Source organism: Carassius auratus, chromosome 4 (genome assembly GCF_003368295.1).
Source record: "Carassius auratus strain Wakin chromosome 4, ASM336829v1, whole genome shotgun sequence".
Taxonomy (NCBI): domain Eukaryota; kingdom Metazoa; phylum Chordata; class Actinopteri; order Cypriniformes; family Cyprinidae; genus Carassius; species Carassius auratus.
In genome coordinates, this window is record NC_039246.1 from 3,139,156 (window position 1) to 3,164,436 (window position 25,281).

At 38.9% G+C, this 25,281-nt stretch overlaps 1 protein-coding gene across 3 annotated transcripts; it reads left to right on the forward strand.

Annotated features, from left to right (window-relative positions):
- The first annotated feature begins 1,068 nt into the window (after window positions 1-1,068).
- LOC113067257 (membrane-spanning 4-domains subfamily A member 4A-like) lies at window positions 1,069-23,581 on the forward strand. 3 transcript variants are annotated; one of them, XR_003279295.1, is made up of 8 exons: window positions 1,072-1,356; window positions 4,719-4,911; window positions 14,223-14,333; window positions 14,431-14,499; window positions 15,615-15,719; window positions 18,746-18,862; window positions 19,458-19,660; window positions 21,846-23,581. XR_003279295.1 is itself a non-coding variant. In XM_026239602.1 (7 exons), the coding sequence occupies exons 2-7, from the start codon at window positions 4,738-4,740 to the stop codon at window positions 21,924-21,926; spliced, it is 657 nt and encodes a 218-aa protein (XP_026095387.1). In that variant the 5' UTR covers window positions 1,096-1,356; window positions 4,719-4,737; the 3' UTR covers window positions 21,927-23,581. The 3 variants fall into 3 exon arrangements, 2 of the variants coding, with proteins under 2 accessions (XP_026095400.1, XP_026095387.1); XM_026239602.1 differs by lacking the exon at window positions 19,458-19,660 and having other exon boundaries at window positions 1,096-1,356; XM_026239615.1 differs by lacking the exons at window positions 18,746-18,862; window positions 19,458-19,660 and having other exon boundaries at window positions 1,069-1,356.
- Window positions 23,582-25,281: the final 1,700 nt, after the last annotated feature.

Consider the following 25,281-nt stretch of genomic DNA (forward strand, 5'->3'; position numbering starts at 1 on the left):
TTAATTAGGCGTATGTTTTTAAACATTTAAGTATTACATTTTTAACACTTAAATGTTTCATAAGACTAGGCTACATGTGATATTTAAATCAGAAATCAAAGGATGCTTTGTGTTTATATATATATAAGTTATGTCGATTTCCTGAACCTGTTCTACACATATACAGACGTCCAAGAAAATCCTCGACGGTCAAATTTTGAACCTCATATCTACCTTCAAGTGACGTCGTAGTTTGACGTCCAGATACGAACCGGATTTGCACGTCAAGTAGACTTCACGCCCGTTTCACACATACCCCGTCTGCGGTGCGTATGCGTTGCGTATTTTTTTACGCACCCATGTTAACGGTTTCCAGCGTTCACACTGCACACGGTTGCGGTCCGTCATTGCGTTCCAGGAGCAGTGCGTCTGCAGCAGTGCAGCGATCGTTTGCGTACCGAGTCTATTTTTGCTGTGCTGCATGCGCTGAATTAAAGCGATGGCGCATTGTTCGCGGTAAAAATGAACATGGATTGACACGGAAATGCAGTCATTTCACAATAAATGTATACTAATTAAAGCCTACTGTGTTTCACACGCAACACATGGTTTTTGTCTAGATTTAAAACAAGAAAAAGAGCAGCTTTAGAGAAACAAGGCAACATTATATATGCACTTTTTTAAATGTTTGTGATAGCCTAACAAGAAAAGTAAGCTAATGTTGTGTTTAAATGTGTTGAAGCTTGTTTCAGCAACTTATAAAAACCTAGCAGTCAAATGCATGAGTAATATGTTGTTTATATTTGAATTTAAATGTCTATGAAAGATTATTACTGTACTGTGATGAAAGAGTATCACAATGCTGAAAAAGTTTTTTTTTTTTTTTCTTTTTAACATAATTTGGTATCAAAATAATGGACACATGTTGTATTTTGTGGCTTAAACAGCTGCGGATCAGTACGGACTGCAAACGCTTCCTGTGTGAAAGCACAATGAGTGCTGCTTCAGCACCACATACGTAACGCACACGGACTGCATACGCACTAAATATATTTTTACTTGTATTATCAATATATATAAAGATCTCAACCTGTAATAAACTGAGTTCGTCCTCTGATAAGATCATGTAGTAAACATGTCCCACTCTTCAGCACACGAGCGCTTTACACACGAGACTGTTTGGGAACACGAATGTTTATGGCTTATCTATGCACTAACATTAATAATTTCGAGTACGCACACACACACACACACACACACACACACACACACACGTCTTTCATGTCCCGCCCACTTCTTCAAAGTTATCTAGACTACGCCACTGAGAAAGACCCATTTCTGAACGCTGTGAACCAAAGATTTCTGTCTTATTTATCGGTGAGTCCAGAATGTTCTTCTCATGATATGATGCTGTCATATTAGTAACTATATTATATGTGTGTGGTGTGTTTGCTATTTAAGTCGAGTTGAATGTGAGGTTTTACTAATGAATGTCTAACGTTTATCATGAAATGTATTTATGAATCCATGATTAACATCGAAGTCAATATAGTAGAGTAAATGAAGTTATAGAGAGAGATTTCGCTCTTCATCTTCTTTTACTCGTTAGATTGGGCGGATGTTTGTAAATCTAATGTGTCTTTCTGCTATTTTTAACTGTACAGAAACAGCTCGTTTTGTTTCTTAATATTGCAAACTGTTGTTTCTTATATTAATAACACGTGTTGTCTCAGTGACACTTGTTGACAGCACAAACAGTTCTCTCTCTAAAACGGACATAAGTCTTGCTCAATCTTTTGTTTTTCTCAAACAATGTTCCTCACAGGAAAGTTGTGTCATGACACGCAAAAATGAGTTGGGAAAGACATTTGATGGTGAAATAACGGCAATATCGAAATGCTCGGGAGTTGTTGTTGATATAGAGTTAGAGACGGTGAATGTGGTTAACAGTTGAGTCGCATCACAAACACAATGACACGTGAAATAAATCACCATCGTGTTTGAAATCAGAGAGGCTTGATTAAGTGCTGGAAATAACGGATGATGTAACGAAACTATTACAGTTAAACTACTGCATCCAGATGTTTTGTGCACTCCTTTAAAATATCTAACATCATATAACGTTTATTTTAAGCCTAAATATAAAAAGAAATGTTTTTTTTTTATTTAACAAACATATTTTCGTATTCAAATAGATTATTTCTTTAATAACTCAACAGCACTGAAGAAACATATTGTAAGCATATTCATTTAAAACAAATACAACTACCTCTGACGGTAGTGACACTAATCTGACGGTGGTGACAGTGGCCTCATAACATACAATTTCAAAATGTATACAACACAAGTCAATGGCTTCCTGTTTAACAACTTTATTTAACTATTTTGTCCAAAAAATAACAATCCTAAACACTGTGATAAACATGTTTCAAGGAATATAAGGTACAATTAAGCAATATCTAAAAGTACCACATCCCCATATCATCAATTATAAAAAAATAAGTAAAAAAATTTAAATCATAGTAAAAAATAGTCATTACCAGTAGGAATAATGATGCATTACTGACATCATCTTAAACGGTCATCTAGTGCCCCCTACTCATAAAATAATACATTATATTCTTCTGAAAACTGGACTGTTAACTGTGTATTGGACATAAAGAACAGATAACAACAATTGTAACAGCACTGTGGCAAACACTCAATAAAAAACATATAAGTTCAAATAGCAATAGGCTATCATTAATAAAAGTACCCCTTAATAATCATCATAAGTACAAAAAGAAATCATTACCAGTAGCAAAAGGATAGAATTCATCACTGACCTCAAATTTAACTGTCATGTAGTGCCCCGACTCATAAAATAATATAATCAAATTATTCTGTAAACTAGACTATAAACTGAAATAAGATAATTAACTACAGTACAGACCAAAAGTTTGGACACACCTTCTCATTCAAAGAGTTTTCTTTATTTTCATGACTATGAAAATTGTAGAGTCACACTGAAGGCATCAAGGGCTATTTGACCAAGAAGTAGAGTGATGACCTGGCCTCCACAGTCACTGGACCTGAACCCAATCCAGATGGTTTGGGGTGAGCTGGACCGCAGACAGAAGGCAAAAGGGCCAACAAGTCAAGACTGTTGAAGACCATTTCAGGAGACTACCTCTTGAAGCTCATCAAGAGAATGCCAAGAGTGTGCAAAGCAGTAATCAAAGCTAAAGGTGGCTACTTTGAAGAACCTACAATATGACAGATTTTCAGTTGTTTCACACTTTATTGTTATGTATATAATTCCATATATAATTCCAGATGTGTTAATTCATAGTTTTGATGCCTTCAGTGTGAATCTACAATCTTCATAGTCATGAAAATAAAGAAAACTCTTTGAATGAGAGGGTGTGTCCAAATGGTATGAAGCACATATCCTTTCCACCTCCTTTTATATAGAATGGTGTGTTAAGCCCATGAGGGTGGAAAAACTCCACTTCCACATCTTGATGATGAGCGTCCACAGTGACAGCTTTTGCTAACCACCAGTTCTGGTTATAAATGACTGCAAGCCAATCTCCGCAATGAACTACATCAGCAGATAGATCTGTCACTGTCCCATCAGGACCACTGTTAACTAATAGAGTCACTAATAATAGGGTAACTAATTCCGCTGAACGTCCAAAAGCATATGAAACACTGGCTACCCTGCATTTTTTAAAAGTGTTAACATATTTACTCCATGAACATGGAAAACAGCAATAACAGCATTTACCAGTTTTCTGCAGTGTTGTGTTTTTTTTTCTCAGCTTTGATGATCTGCTACACTGCAAGTCTCTTAGCCCAAATTTTTGCTTGTTCTCATTTCATCTCTGTTATCACGAAACCCATGACATAACAAAAACACAGCTCTGATCACGGCGTCCTTGCTTCACCGGTTGTTGATGTTTGTAAATGCAGTGAATAAACGCGTTGTTATCGGCTGCTTCAGAGTTCCTGCTGCCGGTGCGAATGCAACCAGGAAAACAGCCCGAGGGGGAAACTGGTTCTCCAGGAACCACCCTGCTGGCTAGTTCCTACATGATGCGAAATCCTCTAAAGTTAATGTTTGTGAATGTCTGAGTCAAAGTCCAGATCTTAATCCAATTGAAGTGCAAGCCATTTATAGTAGAAAACCCAACAACATCACAGAGCTCAAGTGGTTTTGTAGGAATGGGCTAAAACTCCTACAAGTCATTGTGCAGGACTGATCAGCAGTTACAAGAAACATGACCTGCAGTTATTGATGCAAAAGGGGGTCACACCAGATACTGAAACCAAAGATCCACATACTTTTGCACCGCACAGATATGTAACACTGGATCATTCGTTCCCAATAAATAAATGACAAAAAAATTTGTTTCATCTTATTTGTTTTTATTAGATTCTCTCTGTCTACTTTGAGGACTTGTGTGAAAATCTGATGATGTTTTGGGTCATATGCAGAAATATAGAAAACTCTAATGGGTTCACTAACTTTTAAGCAGCTCTGTGTGTGTGTGTGTGTATATATATATATATATATATATATATATATATATGTATATATAATATGTGTGTGTGTTATTCATGAATATATCTTATAAGTGTCTTCGGAAAGAACATCTGCTGAATGCCTTACAGTAAATGATGTAGATTAAGTTAAACATGAGCTGTTGAGCTGTTTTATAATACTATTGTTTATGATTTACTATGATTTTGAACAGGTCAGTTTTAGAAAACAGGATGTCTCACACTGTCATACCCATGAACTCTTCAACACTCGTCATTCAGCTGCAACCAGCTCCTGGGACGACGGAGACAAATGCTCCTGGACCTGTTTATGCACAAAAGATGACGGTAGCTTCACCTCTTCAAGGACTTCAGGCATTTCTGAAAGCGCAACCGAAGGCCCTTGGGGTGAGAAATCTCTAATAAAATCAAATATATGACCCTGGACCACAAACCAGTCTTAAGTTTAAGGGTATATATGTAGCAATAGCCAAATATACTTTGTATGGGTCAAAATTATCATTTTTTCCTTTACGACAAAAACCATTAGGATATTAAGTAAAGATCATGTTCCATAAATATATTTTGTATAGTTTCTTTCATAAATATATGAAAACTTCATTATTGATTAATAATATACATTTACAAATATACTTTTTTTTTTGCACCCAGATTCCAGATTTTCAAATAGTTGTATCTCAGCCAAATATTGTCTGATCATAACAAACAAAAAAGCTTATTTATTTAGCTTTCAGGTGATGTATAAATCTTATTTTTGAAGTTAAGACTGGTTTTGTGGTCCACGGTCCAATATATACAGTATTGTTCAAAATAATAGCAGTACAATGTGACTAACCAGAATAATCAAGGTTTTTCGTATATTTTTTTTATTGCTACGTGGCAAACAAGTTACCAGTAGGTTCAGTAGATTCTCAGAAAACAAATGAGACCCAGCATTCATGATATGCACGCTCTTAAGGCTGTGCAATTGGGCAATTAGTTGAATTAGTTGAAAGGGGTGTGTTCAAAAAAATAGCAGTGTGGCATTCAATCACTGAGGTCATCAATTTTGTGAAGAAACAGGTGTGAATCAGGTGGCCCCTATTTAAGGATGAAGCCAACACTTGTTGAACATGCATTTGAAAGCTGAGGAAAATGGCTCGTTCAAGACATTGTTCAGAAGAACAGCGTACTTTGATTAAAAAGTTGATTAGAGAGGGGAAAACCTATAAAGAGGTGCAAAAAATGATAGGCTGTTCCGCTAAAATGATCTCCAATGCCTTAAAATGGAGAGCAAAACCAGAGAGACGTGGAAGAAAATGGAAGACAACCATCAAAATGGATAGAAGAATAACCAGAATGGCAAAGGCTCAGCCAATGATCACCTCCAGGATGATCAAAGACAGTCTGGAGTTACCTGTAAGTACTGTGACAGTTAGAAGACGTCTGTGTGAAGCTAATCTATTTTCAAGAATCCCCCGCAAAGTCCCTCTGTTAAAAAAAAGGCATGTGCAGAAGAGGTTACAATTTGCCAAAGAACACATCAACTGGCCTAAAGAGAAATGGAGGAACATTTTGTGGACTGATGAGAGTAAAATTGTTCTTTTTGGGTCCAAGGGCCACAGGCAGTTTGTGAGACGACCCCAAAACTCTGAATTCAAGCCACAGTACACAGTGAAGACAGTGAAGCATGGAGGTGCAAGCATCATGATATGGGCATGTTTCTCCTACTATGGTGTTGGGCCTATTTATCGCATACCAGGGATCATGGATCAGTTTGCATATGTTAAAATACTTGAAGAGGTCATGTTGCCCTATGCTGAAGAGGACATGCCCTTGAAATGGTTGTTTCAACAAGACAATGACCCAAAACACACTAGTAAACGGGCAAAGTCTTGGTTCCAAACCAACAAAATTAATGTTATGGAGTGGCCAGCCCAATCTCCAGACCTTAATCCAATTGAGAACTTGTGGGGTGATATCAAAAATGCTGTTTCTGAAGCAAAACCAAGAAATGTGAATGAATTGTGGAATGTTGTTAAAGAATCATGGAGTGGAATAACAGCTGAGAGGTGCCACAAGTTGGTTGACTCCATGCCACACAGATGTCAAGCAGTTTTAAAAAACTGTGGTCATACAACTAAATATTAGTTTAGTGATTCACAGGATTGCTAAATCCCAGAAAAAAAAAATGTTTGTACAAAATAGTTTTGAGTTTGTACAGTCAAAGGTAGACACTGCTATTTTTTTGAACACACCCCTTTCAACTAATTGCCCAATTGCACAGCCTTAAGAGCGTGCATATCATGAATGCTGGGTCTTGTTTGTTTTCTGACAATCTACTGAACCTACTGGTAACTTGTTTGCCACGTAGCAATAAAAAATATACTAAAAACCTTGATTATTCTGGTTAGTCACATTGTACTGCTATTATTTTGAACAATACTGTACTTATTTTTCTATTTGTGTATATCACTGTGAGGTAAGCAAATAAATATATGAATAAATTCTAAAAGAGGAGCAGTGCAGACATTAACAATTTTTACACAATATTTATTGAAGAATGTGACTTAATGTCTTGGTGGCAGTGCAGGAAACAAACCAGTATAAGATCAGGTTTATTATTTCAGGGTAAAATAGTAAAGTTTACAGTGTGTCAGTCACAGAGAAGAATGTTGTAGGAGCTGCAAACGATCAAAAAATGGGAAGTAATCCAATCTTGCATATCCGCAAATACAAGGACATTCTTTTGCGCGAATAAATCGCACTATTCGGGTGTAGTTGGACGCTTGAACATTTTGAGTTAATTCGTGTGAATTTAACTTTACAACAGACGCGAATTCATGGAGGAGCTTCAGCCAAGCAGCATTGTGATTTCATCCACCATTTTTATTCAGATAATTTTCAAAATATTACTGTTATCGTATCATGAAATGTAGTTTTAAAAGTATTTCAGGTGAGAATATAGTTGTTTTAAACTCAAATATGTGGTTTATTTATAAAGACAGCTCCATGCGATCAGCGGGAGCTCAGTGATCAAATAACTGCCTAGGGCACTCTCAACTCGGCTAGTCCTTCTGATATTTGCCACTGGCTATGATGTCTCTTTAGTGGTTAAAAATAAAATATAATTTGTTTGGGGCAAATCTAATCTTTGGTCTTTATTCATTTAATCTATTAATATGTTATATATATATATATATATATATATATATATATATATTAGTGGTGGGCCGTTATCGGCGTTAACGTGCTGTTATAACATGAGACTCTTATCGGGCGATAAAAAAAATATCGCCGTTAATCTATTCTCAAAGTTGGGTTGGGAGCTGGGTCTATACTAAGCAAGCTATGATGACTTTCACCTTGATATTTTATATAACCGACTCGCTGAGGACAGCCTAAAAACATGCTCAGGACAGTTGACATTGTCATGAAAGCTGATCTTTTTCACGTGTTGTTAAGCCGTCCCGCTTGTCGATTTAAACATTAAAGCATCCAAACTCAAGACACGGAAAAGCTGAACAGAGTAGCGCGTGCCGTTAGGTGCGCACGAGAGAGATCGAGAGCCGCGTATCACAGACAGCGACACTGAACCAAGCTCTCTTCTGCGAAGTTCACCTCGAAGTCCCTCCTGCACCTGAACGAACAAATACAAATCGCAGTTTGAACAAACAAAAAGATGTGAAAGCGCCCAATTCAGTACTCGCGGTGTTCTGGTGTTCAGGGCTCATGCAGAGAGAGGCGTCTCAAAACACTTGAACATCGAATTTGCTTATTTTTGCTTTTGTGCCGACAAATACATACAAAATATGTCAAAATATCCACCTTGGAAATTATGCTCGAAAAAACTGTCAGTTATTTCTTAAGTGAAAGTAAACCGTTGAGGAAAAAATGGGATGTGTATTATATTGGATGCGTTCCTCGTCTCTTAAAGTGACCGCGCCTAATTTAGCTACTGGCTGCTGTAATGTTAATCCAAGAAAATGAAAATCACTCACTGCCCTTGACTGAATTACTTTGTAGTTTTAACAGTCAAACCAAAAATTATTCAGAAACCAGATAATAATAATAATTTTTGATATATATAGCAAAACTGTAATAATGTGAGAAATGTTGAAAGTGTCTGAATAAATGTAGGTTTGATTGTATATTTAATTTTTACATTGAAGACTATCCTGTGCTATTTTACATTTAATTATTTGGTTTCTGTACCTTGACACCTACAAACTTGAAACACCTGAAACAGGCGTAAGGTTGTTTGCACCTTGTGCAACGTGGAATTAGTTTACAGCTTTTTCAAGCACTTTGTGATGCATTTTGGAAACAGGAGATGAGCCCCTTTTCTAATGCACCACCTAGCTTGATAAACCCCTTCTCAAAGACTTACTGTTTGTCAGTTTTATTCGGATAACACAAATATCCGGAATGCCTTCGGCAGAATTCGAATGAGCCATTTTAATCTAGATTAACCTAATCTTTAATTTCAAGATCACAGTGAGATTAATCTAGATTTTAAAAAATTAATCTATGGCCATATATATATGCAGGAATTAAATGGTTCTTGATTGGAAGAGGTAAGGGAGGCATGTGAAATTTTATTTTGATTTACACCCTTTATACATTTTAAATAATCTTTTCAACCTCTCTTGTAAATATTGCTATCTTTTTTCATACTTAACTCTTGTAAATCTTTCATCATTTTCAATATTTATTTTGTTCAAATTTATATTGTTATAGTTTACTTGTTTTCACAAGATAAATGGAGCTAGCCTCAAAGGAATCTGTCTCGTTGCTGCATTCTCATTACACTATATCACAACACTGGTCTAATCACAAATAACTATTTTTACTATACTATGGTGAGTGTATTTGCAATAGGCTATAGATAGAATGCATGTACAAATGTTTGCCATAATTATTGTAACTATTGTATTGTCTTAATATATAAATAATATTTTTATTTAACAAATACAAATTATGGTTTACTATGTTGAGCATAAAATAACACCAAAATCTTTGGTCATTGTATACAACATATATTTATGCAAAATAAATAAAATCAAATAGAAAAAAATAGATATATAAACTATATACAAAGAACATTTACAACTATTTACATGCAGGGATAAAAAGGATCTTGCTTGGAAGAGGGAAAAGTGAGGGCCAAAGTGAAGGAGAGGAGAAAAAAGATAAAGTCTGGTTCATTCCCTGCAGAGATTGCTGCCTCTTTAAAAACTAATCTTGAGGCTCCAATTGTTCCAGATTAAGTAGAACTGTGCTGCTTTCATAAATTAATTTATGTATTTGAAATTCGACAAATTCTTTCATCCTCTGCGAGCCATCACAGCTCCCTACGCCTTCTCTGAGGGACCAGACTAAAGAGGAAGAGCTCATCCTCTGAGCCATCACAGCTTCCTACGCCTTCTCTGAGGGACCAGACTAAAGAGGAAGAGCTCATCCTCTGAGCCATCACAGCTTCCTACGCCTTCTCTGAGGGACCAGAGGAAGAGGAAGAGCTCATCCTCTGAGCCATCACAGCTTCCTACGCCTTCTCTGAGGGACCAGAGGAAGAGGAAGAGCTCATCCTCTGAGCCATCGCAGCTTCCTACGCCTTCTCTGAGCGATCAGAGGAAGAGGAAGAGCTCATCCTCTGAGCCATCGCAGCTTCCTACGCCTTCTCTGAGCGATCAGAGGAAGAGGAAGAGCTCATCCTCTGCGAGCCATCACAGCTCCTTACGCCTTCTCTGAGGGACCAGACTAAAGAGGAAGAGCTCATCCTCTGAGCCATCGCAGCTCCCTACGCCTTCTCTGAGGGACCAGAGGAAGAGGAAGAGCTCATCCTCTGAGCCATCGCAGCTCCCTACGCCTTCTCTGAGGGACCAGAGGAAGAGGAAGAGCTCATCCTCTGAGCCATCGCAGCTCCCTACGCCTTCTCTGAGGGACCAGAGGACGAGGAAGAGCTCATCCTCTGAGCCATCGCAGCTCCCTACGCCTTCTCTGAGGGACCAGACTCGAGGAAGATCTCATCCTCTGAGCCATCGCAGCTCCCTACGCCTTCTCTGAGGGACCAGAGGAAGAGGAAGAGCTCATCCTCTGAGCCATCGCAGCTCCCTACGCCTTCTCTGAGGGACCAGAGGAAGAGGAAGAGCTCATCCTCTGAGCCATCACAGCTCCCTACGCCTTCTCTGAGGGACCAGAGGAAGAGGAAGAGCTCATCCTCTGAGCCATCGCAGCTCCCTACGCCTTCTCTGAGGGACCAGAGGAAGAGGAAGAGCTCATCCTCTGAGCCATCGCAGCTCCCTACGCCTTCTCTGAGGGACCAGAGGAAGAGGAAGAGCTCATCCTCTGAGCCATCGCAGCTCCCTACGCCTTCTCTGAGGGACCAGACTAAAGAGGAAGAGCTCATCCTCTGAGCCATCACAGCTTCCTACGCCTTCTCTGAGGGACCAGAGGAAGAGGAAGAGCTCATCCTCTGAGCCATCACAGCTTCCTACGCCTTCTCTGAGGGACCAGAGGAAGAGGAAGAGCTCATCCTCTGAGCCATCGCAGCTTCCTACGCCTTCTCTGAGCGATCAGAGGAAGAGGAAGAGCTCATCCTCTGAGCCATCGCAGCTTCCTACGCCTTCTCTGAGCGATCAGAGGAAGAGGAAGAGCTCATCCTCTGCGAGCCATCACAGCTCCTTACGCCTTCTCTGAGGGACCAGACTAAAGAGGAAGAGCTCATCCTCTGAGCCATCGCAGCTCCCTACGCCTTCTCTGAGGGACCAGAGGAAGAGGAAGAGCTCATCCTCTGAGCCATCGCAGCTCCCTACGCCTTCTCTGAGGGACCAGAGGAAGAGGAAGAGCTCATCCTCTGAGCCATCGCAGCTCCCTACGCCTTCTCTGAGGGACCAGAGGACGAGGAAGAGCTCATCCTCTGAGCCATCGCAGCTCCCTACGCCTTCTCTGAGGGACCAGACTCGAGGAAGATCTCATCCTCTGAGCCATCGCAGCTCCCTACGCCTTCTCTGAGGGACCAGAGGAAGAGGAAGAGCTCATCCTCTGAGCCATCGCAGCTTCCTACGCCTTCTCTGAGCGATCAGAGGAAGAGGAAGAGCTCATCCTCTGAGCCATCGCAGCTCCCTACGCCTTCTCTGAGGGACCAGAGGAAGAGGAAGAGCTCATCCTCTGAGCCATCGCAGCTTCCTACGCCTTCTCTGAGCGATCAGAGGAAGAGGAAGAGCTCATCCTCTGCGAGCCATCACAGTTCCTTACGCCTTCTCTGAGGGACCAGACTAAAGAGGAAGAGCTCATCCTCTGAGCCATCGCAGCTCCCTACGCCTTCTCTGAGGGACCAGAGGAAGAGGAAGAGCTCATCCTCTGAGCCATCGCAGCTCCCTACGCCTTCTCTGAGGGACCAGAGGAAGAGGAAGAGCTCATCCTCTGAGCCATCGCAGCTCCCTACGCCTTCTCTGAGGGACCAGACTCGAGGAAGATCTCATCCTCTGAGCCATCGCAGCTCCCTACGCCTTCTCTGAGGGACCAGAGGAAGAGGAAGAGCTCATCCTCTGAGCCATCACAGCTCCCTACGCCTTCTCTGAGGGACCAGAGGAAGAGGAAGAGCTCATCCTCTGAGCCATCACAGCTCCCTACGCCTTCTCTGAGGGACCAGAGGAAGAGGAAGAGCTCATCCTCTGAGCCATCGCAGCTCCCTACGCCTTCTCTGAGGGACCAGAGGAAGAGGAAGAGCTCATCCTCTGAGCCATCGCAGCTCCCTACGCCTTCTCTGAGGGACCAGAGGAAGAGGAAGAGCTCATCCTCTGAGCCATCGCAGCTCCCTACGCCTTCTCTGAGGGACCAGACTCGAGGAAGATCTCATCCTCTGAGCCATCGCAGCTCCCTACGCCTTCTCTGAGGGACCAGAGGAAGAGGAAGAGCTCATCCTCTGAGCCATCGCAGCTCCCTACGCCTTCTCTGAGGGACCAGAGGAAGAGGAAGAGCTCATCCTCTGAGCCATCACAGCTTCCTACGCCTTCTCTGAGGGACCAGAGGAAGAGGAAGAGCTCATCCTCTGAGCCATCACAGCTTCCTACGCCTTCTCTGAGGGACCAGAGGAAGAGGAAGAGCTCATCCTCTGAGCCATCGCAGCTTCCTACGCCTTCTCTGAGCGATCAGAGGAAGAGGAAGAGCTCATCCTCTGAGCCATCGCAGCTTCCTATGCCTTCTCTGAGCGATCAGAGGAAGAGGAAGAGCTCATCCTCTGCGAGCCATCACAGCTCCTTACGCCTTCTCTGAGGGACCAGACTAAAGAGGAAGAGCTCATCCTCTGAGCCATCGCAGCTCCCTACGCCTTCTCTGAGGGACCAGACTCGAGGAAGAGCTCATCCTCTGAGCCATCGCAGCTCCCTACGCCTTCTCTGAGGGACCAGACTCGAGGAAGATCTCATCCTCTGAGCCATCACAGCTTCCTACGCCTTCTCTGAGGGACCAGAGGAAGAGGAAGAGCTCATCCTCTGAGCCATCACAGCTTCCTACGCCTTCTCTGAGGGACCAGAGGAAGAGGAAGAGCTCATCCTCTGAGCCATCGCAGCTCCCTACGCCTTCTCTGAGGGACCAGACTCGAGGAAGATCTCATCCTCTGAGCCATCGCAGCTCCCTACGCCTTCTCTGAGGGACCAGACTAAAGAGGAAGAGCTCATCCTCTGAGCCATCGCAGCTCCCTACGCCTTCTCTGAGGGACCAGAGGAAGAGGAAGAGCTCATCCTCTGAGCCATCGCAGCTCCCTACGCCTTCTCTGAGGGACCAGAGGAAGAGGAAGAGCTCAGGCAGGGGTTGCTGAAGCAGCGGCAGGTTCTGGCAGAAGGGGACCCAGGCTCACTGCCATCAAAAGAACCAGTTGGCTCTGTTATGACATAATTAAATATAAATATTATTATATACATAAATATTAATATTAATACACATATTGCACATTACACCAGACAGAGAGAAATTTAAACTTTTCATCATAAAAAAACTACATATATGCCCCGTTGTGTTGCTTCTCCTCATCCCCCCTTGCCATATTCCCACTGATCTCCCGTGGGGAAATGAAGGGGTTGAGGAAAGACTTCCATTTTTTCCCTGACCCTGCTGCTGACCCACTCCTCTGTCTCCTTTCTCCTCTCTTTTAAATGTGTCCCTCAGACTCTTCCACTTCTTTCTGCACACTTCCTCTGAATAAACACATCAACTCAATACGTATATATAGCTCAAATTGAGTAAAGAGCATTTATTACAACTTACCAGATTGTCTGACCTCCTCACTCACTTTCCTCCAAGCAAGATCCTTTTTGTCTCTGTTTCTATAGAAGTTTGAAGAAGTATCATACAGCTCCGGGTATCCACATACAGCGATTATAAATTTGTCCTCCATTGTTGTTTCGGATTTTCCCTCCGCTCGCTAGCAAGTTCACATTTTTCATCTCGCACGTCGAGACGCTCAATTCGTGCCGCAGGTTGTCTATTCCCATCTTTGCAATGACAACATTGAAATCTTTTGCGCCAGACGCTCTATTCGCGTCTGGTGTGAACGCACCAAAACTATGATAATTCCACGCTTGCAAAATATATTTTTGGGGATAGTTTTCAAGTACAATCGTAAGTCCATAACTACAGCTGCCATATTTATGTATTTTATATTGTTCCATTTTATGAAAGACTCTCATGTTACTCAGACTTCTTTTTGTCCCTCACAGACGGTCGAGATAATGATCGGTGTGATGACTTTCCTGTTAGGCATTGTGGCTACAGTTTCCGAATCTTCTATCTTTGTCTATACTGGTGTTACTTACTGGGGATCTCTCATCGTAAGAAATTCCTATACAATTAAGTTTTCTGTCTTTTATAATACAAGCTACATATGCCAGCACAAGCTTTAATTTTGTCCCTTCTCTCTCTTCTCAGTACATTGCTGCAGGCTCACTCTGCATTGCTGCAGAAAACAAAATTAAGTCTCCCCCCAATTTGTGTTTGGTATGTACACAACCTTTATCATTTTTGGGGTCTAAGCTCCAGCTGGAAGTACAGAAATAGGGTTCTGTTGTGTTTGTAAAAAAAATTCTAGACTGGTTTATACTGATTTATTTTTCTCATCTTGTTTCTGCTCTAAAAGTTTATGGGCATCAATGACCATAATTCATAATTTGATCTGAATGTAGCTCCCACACTTAATGACCCCAAACTTGTCAGGAAGGTCCCAAACATTTGTATCTATTCAGACGCACAAACACACAACATGAGGTGGCGAAATAATACAGTCTGTTTTTTGGATTAATTTCTAGAAACTATTTCCTTGAATTCTTAAACTTTATTTACAAATACATGGGAACACACACGTAGCACACGGGGATTGACAGTTAAGACTAGACACCAGACTCAGGAAAACACAGGGAAATTAATCAGGGAGAACAGAAAGTAATTAATGAAAGTCCATGGAAACTAAAAATGGAGCACCTGAAATCAAAGAAAACAGATCACAGGAGGGAACATTGAACACTTGGGAGAGTAAAACAAACACCAAAACAGTCCATGGGCATTAAAGTATATCTCTGATGTATTTAATTTCCGTCTAAATAAATATCTGCCATTTTGAATTTTCTGGGGGAAACTGCTGGCAATAAGTTTCACTAATTTTAATTAAATCATTAAGATGATAGAAGTAAAAAAATAAAAGAGCTGGCAACCATTTTTTCACAAATTGATCTTTATGTCCTGAACGCTACACCCAAACTTAATGAAACAATATTTATAACAATATACATAATATATATAAACTGGTATATACACAGAATATTTAGAGAATTTATGCCAAATTGCATTATACTTGCATATGTAGGAGGCACTTTTAACTCCTCAACACTGTAACTGTAGGATCGATAAATTTGAAAATGAATATGAATCTTCATCATATGAAAATAATAATATGAAAACAAGCCCGCTATCAGCCAATCAAATTTCTGCAACTAATAATGTCAAAAGGAGAATTTTTTTTATCACACTTCATATACTTTTCTATGTACATTAACAATAACAATTTTTACAAATCTTGCTAATTTATTAATCTGCTTTGTGTTTTTTTCTGCCTATAGGTGAATGCTTCACTGGGAATGAACGTTTGCAGTACGATATCTGCAGGCATTGCCATTGTTGCAATTTCACTAGATTTTGTTATATTTCACCGATCAAATTATGAGGTATGTCGTCAACTTTTATATTCACAATTAACATCAAATTGTGTCAAAATGGAAATGTTATTTAATATTTACAGTAAGATCACTGTGTGGTCAGTACACAAGCCTTAATCAGCACTCCTCTGTTCACTGTTTTTATCTAGCATTTCAGAAGTAGTTTATAGATCATTTATAATACAAGAAGTCATTGACATTATACGTTAATTGTAAACTCAGTCCAGTTTGACGTATTAGGGCCAGATTTACTAACAGCCTGTGCCAGTGCAAACTTCTGTCAGCTATTTCTAAACACACAGTGAAATACGAACAATATAAAAGACAGTTACTTCTGCGGCTAAAGTTACTGCATGCATGCATTTTTAAGAGTTTACCTTTCAGGCACAGCATTATTTAAATGAATCATGCAAAATTATTTACTAAGGTTTGTGCTGTCATGCCAATTTGCATTCTTCAGTAAATTTAGCTCTAAAATTGTAATACTACTATATAAGCTTCATGTATGGTAGATTCTGGACTAGGGATGCATCGATCTGATACTCAGGATAGGTATTGGCTCCAATACATGAACACCACGATTGTTTCACGATGCCAATCTCTCGTCTAGGACAGGCCAAAATCATGCAGTGTGTCTGGCTTTAGCGTTAAAAATATATATTTTTTTTAAATAAAAGTTTTGGCCACCCCACTCTAGGGATGCAATGATCTGATACTCGGGATCGGTATCGGCTCCGATCCTGGCATTTTCTGAGGATCAGTTATCGGACAGACGAGACTGATCCATAAATTATATTGTGCGTATACTATTCTGTGTTAATGTTGAGCCCCACGAAAGGCACAAAATCATGATAAAGCACTCAATCAAATCAAATCAAACTGTGTCGCATTCAGTTACTACAGTCAAAACCATGAAACTCTTCAAGAGCACACAGTAACTGAGGTTTAAAACTGTTCAAAGAAAAGGCTTATTAAACTAATGCACAGATTTAATAAACTACATATAAATATCTCTTCCCTTTATACTAGTGATGTTCGGGTCGTGAACAAATCATTTGATTTAATCAGTTCTTCTTAGTGAACCGGTTGAAGCAGTTCACCAATTAGGACTGAATCGTTTGAACTGGTTCGCGTCTCCAGTAAGCATAAATCCACAAATTGTTTACTGTTTTAACATGGATGACACTCCCTTGAATTCGAAACTAACCAATATCCCGGAGTAATTTACTCAAACAGTACTCTGACTGAACTGTTGTGAATAGAGAACTTAAGATGAACACGAGCAGCTTTTTATGCGGACTCGGAGGGCTGTGCAGCTGCACACTGCGACTCAGTGTTGTTTCAAGTTCATCATTCTAAGCACTGGATTTTTTTTCATTAATGTATTTTAAAACGATACAAAGAGCAAAGTGTACATTTTACCAGATTTTAGTCGCATTCACTTTTATTTTTAAATAAAATATTTAACTAGATTCTATACAATTATTATTCACCCATGAATTTTATATCTTTTGCTGACGAATTATCAACTAACTTAGTAAGTAATAGTATTTTTGTTATAGATTATGGTTACATATTTTTTCATTTGTTAATTTTTATTAAAATTATGTGGTGTGTATGTAGTAGATTGTGATTAGCACAAGAGTAATGATCAGGTCAACAAAGAGAAGTGTAGAAATTCTAAACTGACACATCAGTGAGCAGTAACATACATGCACACACAGTTTGTTTGTTTAGTTATCAGGGCCTGAGCAGATCTACTTCTCCAAAGTGAATCGCATTTTTGAGGGCCTATACATGCTCCAAAACTCACAAAACTTTGCACATGCATCAGAACTGGAGAAAATTTACATTTTGCCATTTCCATGCCTCATACTTTGCCAAATTACTCTTACACTTTTAATCGGATCATTATAAGACCTTTTTGACGTTAAATTGTGACTATTTTGAGTTTTCATCAAGGGGTGTGTCCATGGCGGCCAGACAAAGTTTCATGTTTCACAGTGAAAAAGCAAGTTGCTGTTTCAGGCAAGTAATGTCCGATCTGCCCCAAACATGTGATAGGTGTTCTGTCCTGAACAAACACACATGCCCAAATTCAGTTATAGTCATAGCTCCACCTGCTGGTAACAGGAAGTGGCATGGTTAACACTGTTTTTGGCTCCTAAGAACCTGTTAAAATGTATTAACAAGTGTTAAATAGGCTGGCAACATGCTAGAAACATACTAAATTATGCTAGCAACACTTAGCTAAGTGCTAAAGCATGCTACAAATGGAGTGAAACAGGAAGTTGCTGTAAGTCAGGCTAGCAATGAGCGATCTGCCCCAAACTTCAGACATGTGACAAGAGTCCTGTTCTGAACACATCAACATACCCATATACGGTTATAGTCATAGCGCCACCTGCTGGCGACAGGAAGTGAGATGTTTAACACTGCTATGGATTCAGCAAGTGCTAAATACACTGGCAACATGCTAGAAACATACTTAAACATGTTAGCAGCACTTATGTAAGCATGCTATTAATACAGTGAATCAGGAAGTTACTGTAACTCTGGCATGCAGTGTCCAATCTGTCACACATTCAACATGTTTGATGTTTCAGTCCTGGCCTTAACATATCTTAATGCCAATATTTCTGTTATAATTGTATAAATGTGCCTTCATTGATTCATTAGTTGGGTCAATTCAGTGTGTTTGTCATAGCTTCAGTTATTTGAGTTCAGTTTTGTTCTGTTGATTTCTTTTATTAGGCCTAAACCAGTTTATTTTTATTTCCTTTGTGAATTGTGATTTTTTTTCTAATTTGTTAAATGCTTCTTTGATTCATTAAATATATTTTTTTGAGAAACTTTTATTTTTTTCAATGCCCTATTATTTTGACTCCTGGGTCTCTGACACTCATAATTTTCAGTATCAGATCAGATGAGTTCTGAAAAATGGTATCATTGCATCCCTACTCTGGACTGCTGAACTTTGACTGTACAAGTGTGAGTAGTAATTATCATGGATTTTGTGTTAATGTTTCTCTCAGACTCTCTTCATGGGAATCAAAGGTGTATTAATGTTATTCGCCGCGTTCGAGTTTATCATCTCCATCTGTCTGTCAGCATTTGCCTGTAAAGCAAACACCTACGGTTATTCTACTCTGGTGAGTAATGAGCCAAACCAGGACTTTCCAAACTTTTTGTGTTGTATCAATATACAGGTGCATCTCAATAAATTAGAAAGCCGTGGAAAAGTTTATTTACTTCAGTAATTCAGCTCAAACTCATTTATTAAATTAATTGAAAGCACACAGACTGAAGTAGTTTAATTATTTGGCTCTTTTAATTTTTATGATTTTAGCTTACATTTAACACAAATCCAACAATTCACTATCTCAACAAATTAGAATACTTCATAAGACGAAAAAAAATCATTTTTAGTGAATTTTTAGCCTTCTGGAAAGTATGTTCATTTACTGTAAATGTACTCAATACTTGGTAGGGCCTCCTTTTGCTTTAATTTCTTCCTCAATTCGGAGTGGCTTGGAGGTGATCAATTTGTGGCACTGCTTAGGTGGTATGGAAGCCCAGGTTTCTTTGACAGTGGCCTTCAGCTCATCTACATTTCTTGGTCTCTTGTTTCTCATTTTCCTCTTGACAATAGCCCATAGATTCTATATGGGGTTCAGGTCTGGTGAGTTTGCTCGCCAGTCAAGCACACCAACACCATTGTCATTTAACCAACTTTTGGTACTTTAGGCAGTGTGGGCAACACCAGCAGATGACATTGCGCCCCAAATCATTGCTTAACACTGAAGTTCAAGCAATGTGGGCTATGAGCTTCTCCACCATCCCTCCAGAGTCTAGGACCTTGGATTCCACATGAAACATAAAACTTGCTCTCATCTGAAAAGAGGACTTTGGACCACTAGACAACAGTCCAGTTCTTCTCCTTAGCCCAGGTAAGATGTCTCTGACGTTGTCTGTGGTTCAGGAAATCTCTTGACACTTTTGTGTGTGGTGGCTCTTGATGCCTTGACTCAGTCCATTCCTTGTGAAGTTCACTCAAATTCTTGAATTGATTTTGCTTGACAATCCTCATAAGGCTGCAGTTCTCTTGGTTAGTTGTGCATCTTTTTCTTCCACACTTTTTCCTTCCACTCAACTTTCTGTTAAGATGCTTGGATACAGCACTCGGTTAATGGCCAGCTTCTTTGGCAATGAATGTTTATGGCTTACCCTCCTTTGTGAAGGGTGTCAATGATTGTCTTCTGGACAACTGTCAGATCAGCAGTGTTCCTCATGATTGTGTAGCCCAGTAAACCAAACTGAGAGACCATTTCGACCTTTGCAGGTGTTTTGAGTTGATTAGCTGATTGGCATGTCACCATATTCTAATTTGTTGAGATTTGAATTGGTGTTTTTTGTTTTTTAAATGTGAGCCAAAATCATTACAATTAAAAGAACCAAACACTTAAACTACTTCAGTCTGTGTGCATTGAATTAATTTAATACACACAAGTTTCACAATTTCAGTTGAATTACTGAAAAAAAGTAACTTTTCCATGACATTCTTATTTATTGAGATTCACCTGTACTTGAAATAATTGTGTAAGTAGTAAAACTTTAAATGCAAAAATGGGTTAACTGGGTCAGGGTTAAGTCTAACACTTAAAGTTCATAAATGTTTTAAGTCCCCCCTCCCTTTGGTCCACTGCATGCTTTCCCCTTTATCTCACCGATACACACGTGTCTAATATGAGAGATCATAAATCCTCAGTAAAGTAAATTAGGCTATCAAGGCTATTTTATTACTTTTCTTTAATACAGATGATGCTGGTTCATAATAAATCAGTCATGACAAAAAATTATTGTATCTGATGTATTTTTCTATAAGCGATGATAAGGTAACTAATTAATACCGTAGCTTGTCACTTACTACAACGAACACTGCGATAAGCCTGTGGGTGAACTGATATAAGGCTAATATTGACCTACTGATGTGTTGGGTTTTGCTCAATATGATGTTAAGTGGTGGGCTTGCTCTGGTTGAATATCTAAATAGGAGATGTTCTCGGTCCCAGACTAAACCTAAAATACTATGTGAAGGATGCAAAATAATTCAGTAATTATAATATGACCGTGTGGAGAACTTATGAGCCAAACTCATATTTAAACACGGTCTCTACACTATCTGCACATATCTCTCCTCACAAGTACAATTTTGGCTGTATTATTTTTTTGTCCCATTGTTCTTAAGAAATTAAGTTTATTTTTAGATGAAATTTACACCCTTGCTCCCCGTTCTTTGTACATCACTAACTCTAACTAACTAAACCTGGTCAGGTAAACAGGATTAGATAAGCAGAACTGATACTTAAATCTGTCCCAGACACCACTACGTTATTAGTAGAGTGTCCTACTGATTCAGGAACAATAATTTAAAATAATAATAATAATTAAAAAAAATATTTAAAGATAATATAATAATGTTGTGTAGTCTTTAAAACTTTAGACAGACAGTTTTACTCTGAAAGTCATAAAACTATTGCTTCTAATAGTATTAGTCTTACACACATAATGTGTTTAACTATATAACTATACAGATAATGTATTGTATATGTAAGTCGTGCATTAATCTGAGTGATGATAGATATATTGTGGCTTGATGGAGCGCAGGAGATGCAGATAACATGATCTTGACCCTTAAGTAACTTTCATTAATGCTGTCACATAACAAATCTGATCAAATATAAAATTAAATGAACAAGGAACCATTGGAATTGTCTGCATTCAAAGCTGGAGAAAAGCATTTCAAAGTATAAGACCAAGAGTCTGGTGATGTCTATGATTGCATGCAAGGGATCTGCAAATAAATATTAACTTTTAATCTTTTACATCTGCCTTAAATTCAGCTGTTACAATACATGTATGTGTCGAAAGACCTAATAATTATATGTGACATTCTGTAGTTTTGTATCATATTCATCTTTTATTTGCAAATGTCTTGACTCCACAGCAGAGAAAACTATTTTGTCTTTACTGTTCTAATGTTTGTGGAGGGCACTGTATATATATATATATATATATATATATATATAATATATGTATGTGTGTGTATAAAAATTCTTCTTTTTTTTTCTGCAGATACCTGTGACAAGCAGCTCTTCCATTCATCACCAGCCTGCAGACACTCCTCCACAATACAGTGAACCCAAACAAATATGAATACGTGGGCTGTTACCTGTTATGAGAGAAAATATATGGGAATGTATTAGAACAGTGGTTTCCAAACCTGTCCTGGAGGATCCCCTGCCCTGAACCTTTTGTATGTGTCCTTCATCTAATCAGTCCCTCCAGAATTTCGCTGAACTTTCTTCTGATTTTTTCAGCCTAAAATTTTGCTGCAGCTTTTCTTAAAATTTGTGTTTCTAAGATGTTTCCTATCAGATGTCAAATAGACATTTATTAGAACGCATGTAAAACTGCTTCTGAGACGTTTAATCAGAGTACACAGCAGATGATTCCCAAAGCTTTAGCAGACGTCTTACAGATTAAATAAATGTACTACATCTGATTAAATTAACTTTTATTACTGTAATATATAATGTCTAAATATAATTTAATGAATACAAATATATATATATTTTAGGAAGTGGAAATGGCCTATAAGTACTTTTCTGCAGCCATCTACTAGTGGTAATTTAATATCTTTTTTATTTTTAATTAATTGTTTGCTTTCCTACATCTTGAAACTTTTAGTTTTATACATGGGGGAACCATGAAGAATAAACATATATCTTCACATGAAAATTTGGTAATACTTAAAGCTTTGAAGTGCTGGGAAAAGTTGTGTGAAGCATTTAAAATCACTCGAAAACATTAGATAATTTCTGCCACAAGTTGTCCCTGTAGTTTACTGTTAAATCAATGGTGAACGGTGATGATCTGTGTTTATTGAACAATGTTTTTCCTGGTTTCCACATCAGTGGCATTTGTTCTGATATCTGTAACTTTAACAGAATTCTGCGCTGAATTTGAATGCTTCTCACATGATTAGACAGAGATGTTGATTCTGTGGGGATTTCTACTGCTTTCTTCACTCTATCTCCCGGCGCTGTGTATATCAGTGTCACGTGATCAAGATCAGCCCGCGACTCCAGCTCGAGCAGATAAACGGTCTGCGCTGTGTAGCTCAAACTAGTAGCACAGATTCGTTCCAATTTTGGTTTGTTTATCCAATGTAACTCCTGTACATCAGTCATAATGAGAACTCAAGGCTGTTCATTCCATTTTTTAAAATGAAAAACAACCCTTCTTTGAATGAATGCACATTGCGATGTCGTCAAGGGACGCAATGAAATGTAAGTTTGCTTGATTTTGCAACAAATTCAGCAGTCACGAAATCCTGGAGGGACTGTCTTAACACACCTGATTCCACCCATCAGTTCAATAGTAGAGACTGCGAGAACTAAATTGGGTGTGTCTGATTAGGGAGACATACAAAGGTGCAGGTCCTCCAGGACAGGTTTGGGAACCACTGTATTAGAAAATATAATGCTGTTCAAATATAATATGAACACAAACTTTTCTCTCGCTTTATTGTTTGCATAGTTACACATTTCATATATGAAAATATTTGTGATGTATAAAAGAAACTGTACTGAAAAGATAAATAAAAGTTTTGGACTTTTAGATGATCAGATGTTTGGTTAAAATCATGGCAACATTATGTGTGTGCACATACACAGAGTATGATTTTATCACATATATATCTAGATATTGCAAAGAATGTTATTGAGTACATACCTTACAATGTATTAAGTAATCAACAATACATTTTTCAGTGTATTTTCAATATACATTAAACAATTTAATATATTGATTGTTGATTGATATGTAAGACAATATGTTTTCTTTGCGTAGGGGTCCTGCCACTGTGTGTGTGATGCTTTCGTGAGACACATTTGTTTTCCCAACGTCCATTATCTTACAATGTATTAAGTAATCAACAATACAGTGTATTCTGATGTAAAATTAATAGCAATTAATGATTATGAACATAAAAGCATTACAAATATATATATATATATTATTATTACTATATACCATTGATTAAACCACAAAGCTCACGCGGGAGGTATGTGTAACTGCAATATAAAGTAATTTTGAGTATTATTGCTATTAGTATTATTTTCTAAAATTAGGTATACATTGCAACAGCTCCAAGTCTCACTCGCAGTGTAGGCTGTACGTCACTGTCCGAATACGTTCACTTATTTATTTGTTAACTCCTTCCTTATATAGTGAACTTAACTGCCGTACACTATATAGGGATTAGTGAATGAGTGAATTCCCTTCCCTTGAGTTGTGATGTTAGACTTCTTTTTTTTTACTGTTCCTGTGGTGTTGAGCAACTACAATTAATTTTAATCCTATAATTTTATATTATAATTTATTTAAAGTTAATAAATTGTAATGAAAAATAAATAAAATAGCTAATGTAAAAATAAGTGGAAGTGCATCTGTCAATTCTGTCATGAGCATACATCAGCAATTACACATGTTTAGGGGAATAGGGCATTATTAATATACCATATAAGGTGGTATGTGCTAGAAATGGGTAAACCACTATCAGTGAGTCTGCCCATGGGGTGGGGGCACCCCCACGCAAGGTGTACCACATTGTCCCTCAGAAACATACCCCTTGTCCCCCCTTGGGCTTATTAGCAGATGGTCACCCTAGTGTGGCTATAAACACACATTATGCATTTTTGTGTGTGTTTGCATCATTGTGTGATTGTAACCAAGGCAGGGGCAGTGTGAAAACCAAGAGATGGACATTGGTCAATTCTGTTACCGTACCTTGGTAACAGAATTGACAGTAACAGAGTTGACATTTTTAGCATTTTTTACTAATAGCACCACATGCTAGCATAAAGGCTAAGAGCACATGGCCTGATACTAAAGATGATTTTAAAAACTTTGAATACCTCCTTTTGTTAATATCTTTGAACTCTGCTTTCCCTATGAGATTGTTGAAACAGTTTTTACATGTTATATAAGAACTCTTGGTGCAAGTGCCTGTAAGATTACATGGCTTCAGAGAGAACAAAACACATACCTCCTAGTTCTTCAGAGTTTAATACCAAAATGGAAGTGACATCATCTTGCATTGTGCAGGCTTATGGTGTTAGTGTAATGGTGTGGGGGATAGACGTGAGGGCGAGGCAAGAGTATGCTATGAGCCGTTGAGACCACGTGAACCTGGGCCCCAAAGGGCCATGCTGCTACACGCGAAAAGCTAGGCAGTGATAATACATGAGGCGCCAAAGCCACGCGAAGAGGAGGTGTCACAGAACAACACAACTAATTCATAGCACGAGTTATGCAACTGAACTATCGACAGATAGATAGAGCATGGCACCACCACCAGTAGTTACATAGGAATTTACCTGAATTATTACTGCAGAGCTTCAAGGATGATCTTTAGATCAGGTCTTATGTAAGACTCGAATGCGGAGGAAGACCATCTTCCCAGGATCTTGATAGCTGCTGTAGGAACGCCACGTTCGGCTGCTGT

Excerpts from the sequence above, each read along its gene's own strand:
- LOC113067257 (XM_026239602.1), top strand. The coding sequence starts at position 4,738 with ATGTCTCACACTGTCATACCCATGAACTCTTCAACACTCGTCATTCAG. Across the intron at positions 4,912-14,222 it reads CGCAACCGAAGGCCCTTGGG|ACGGTCGAGATAATGATCGG; the intron begins GTGAGAAATCTC and ends TGTCCCTCACAG. Across the intron at positions 18,863-21,845 it reads CCTACGGTTATTCTACTCTG|ATACCTGTGACAAGCAGCTC; the intron begins GTGAGTAATGAG and ends TTTTTTCTGCAG.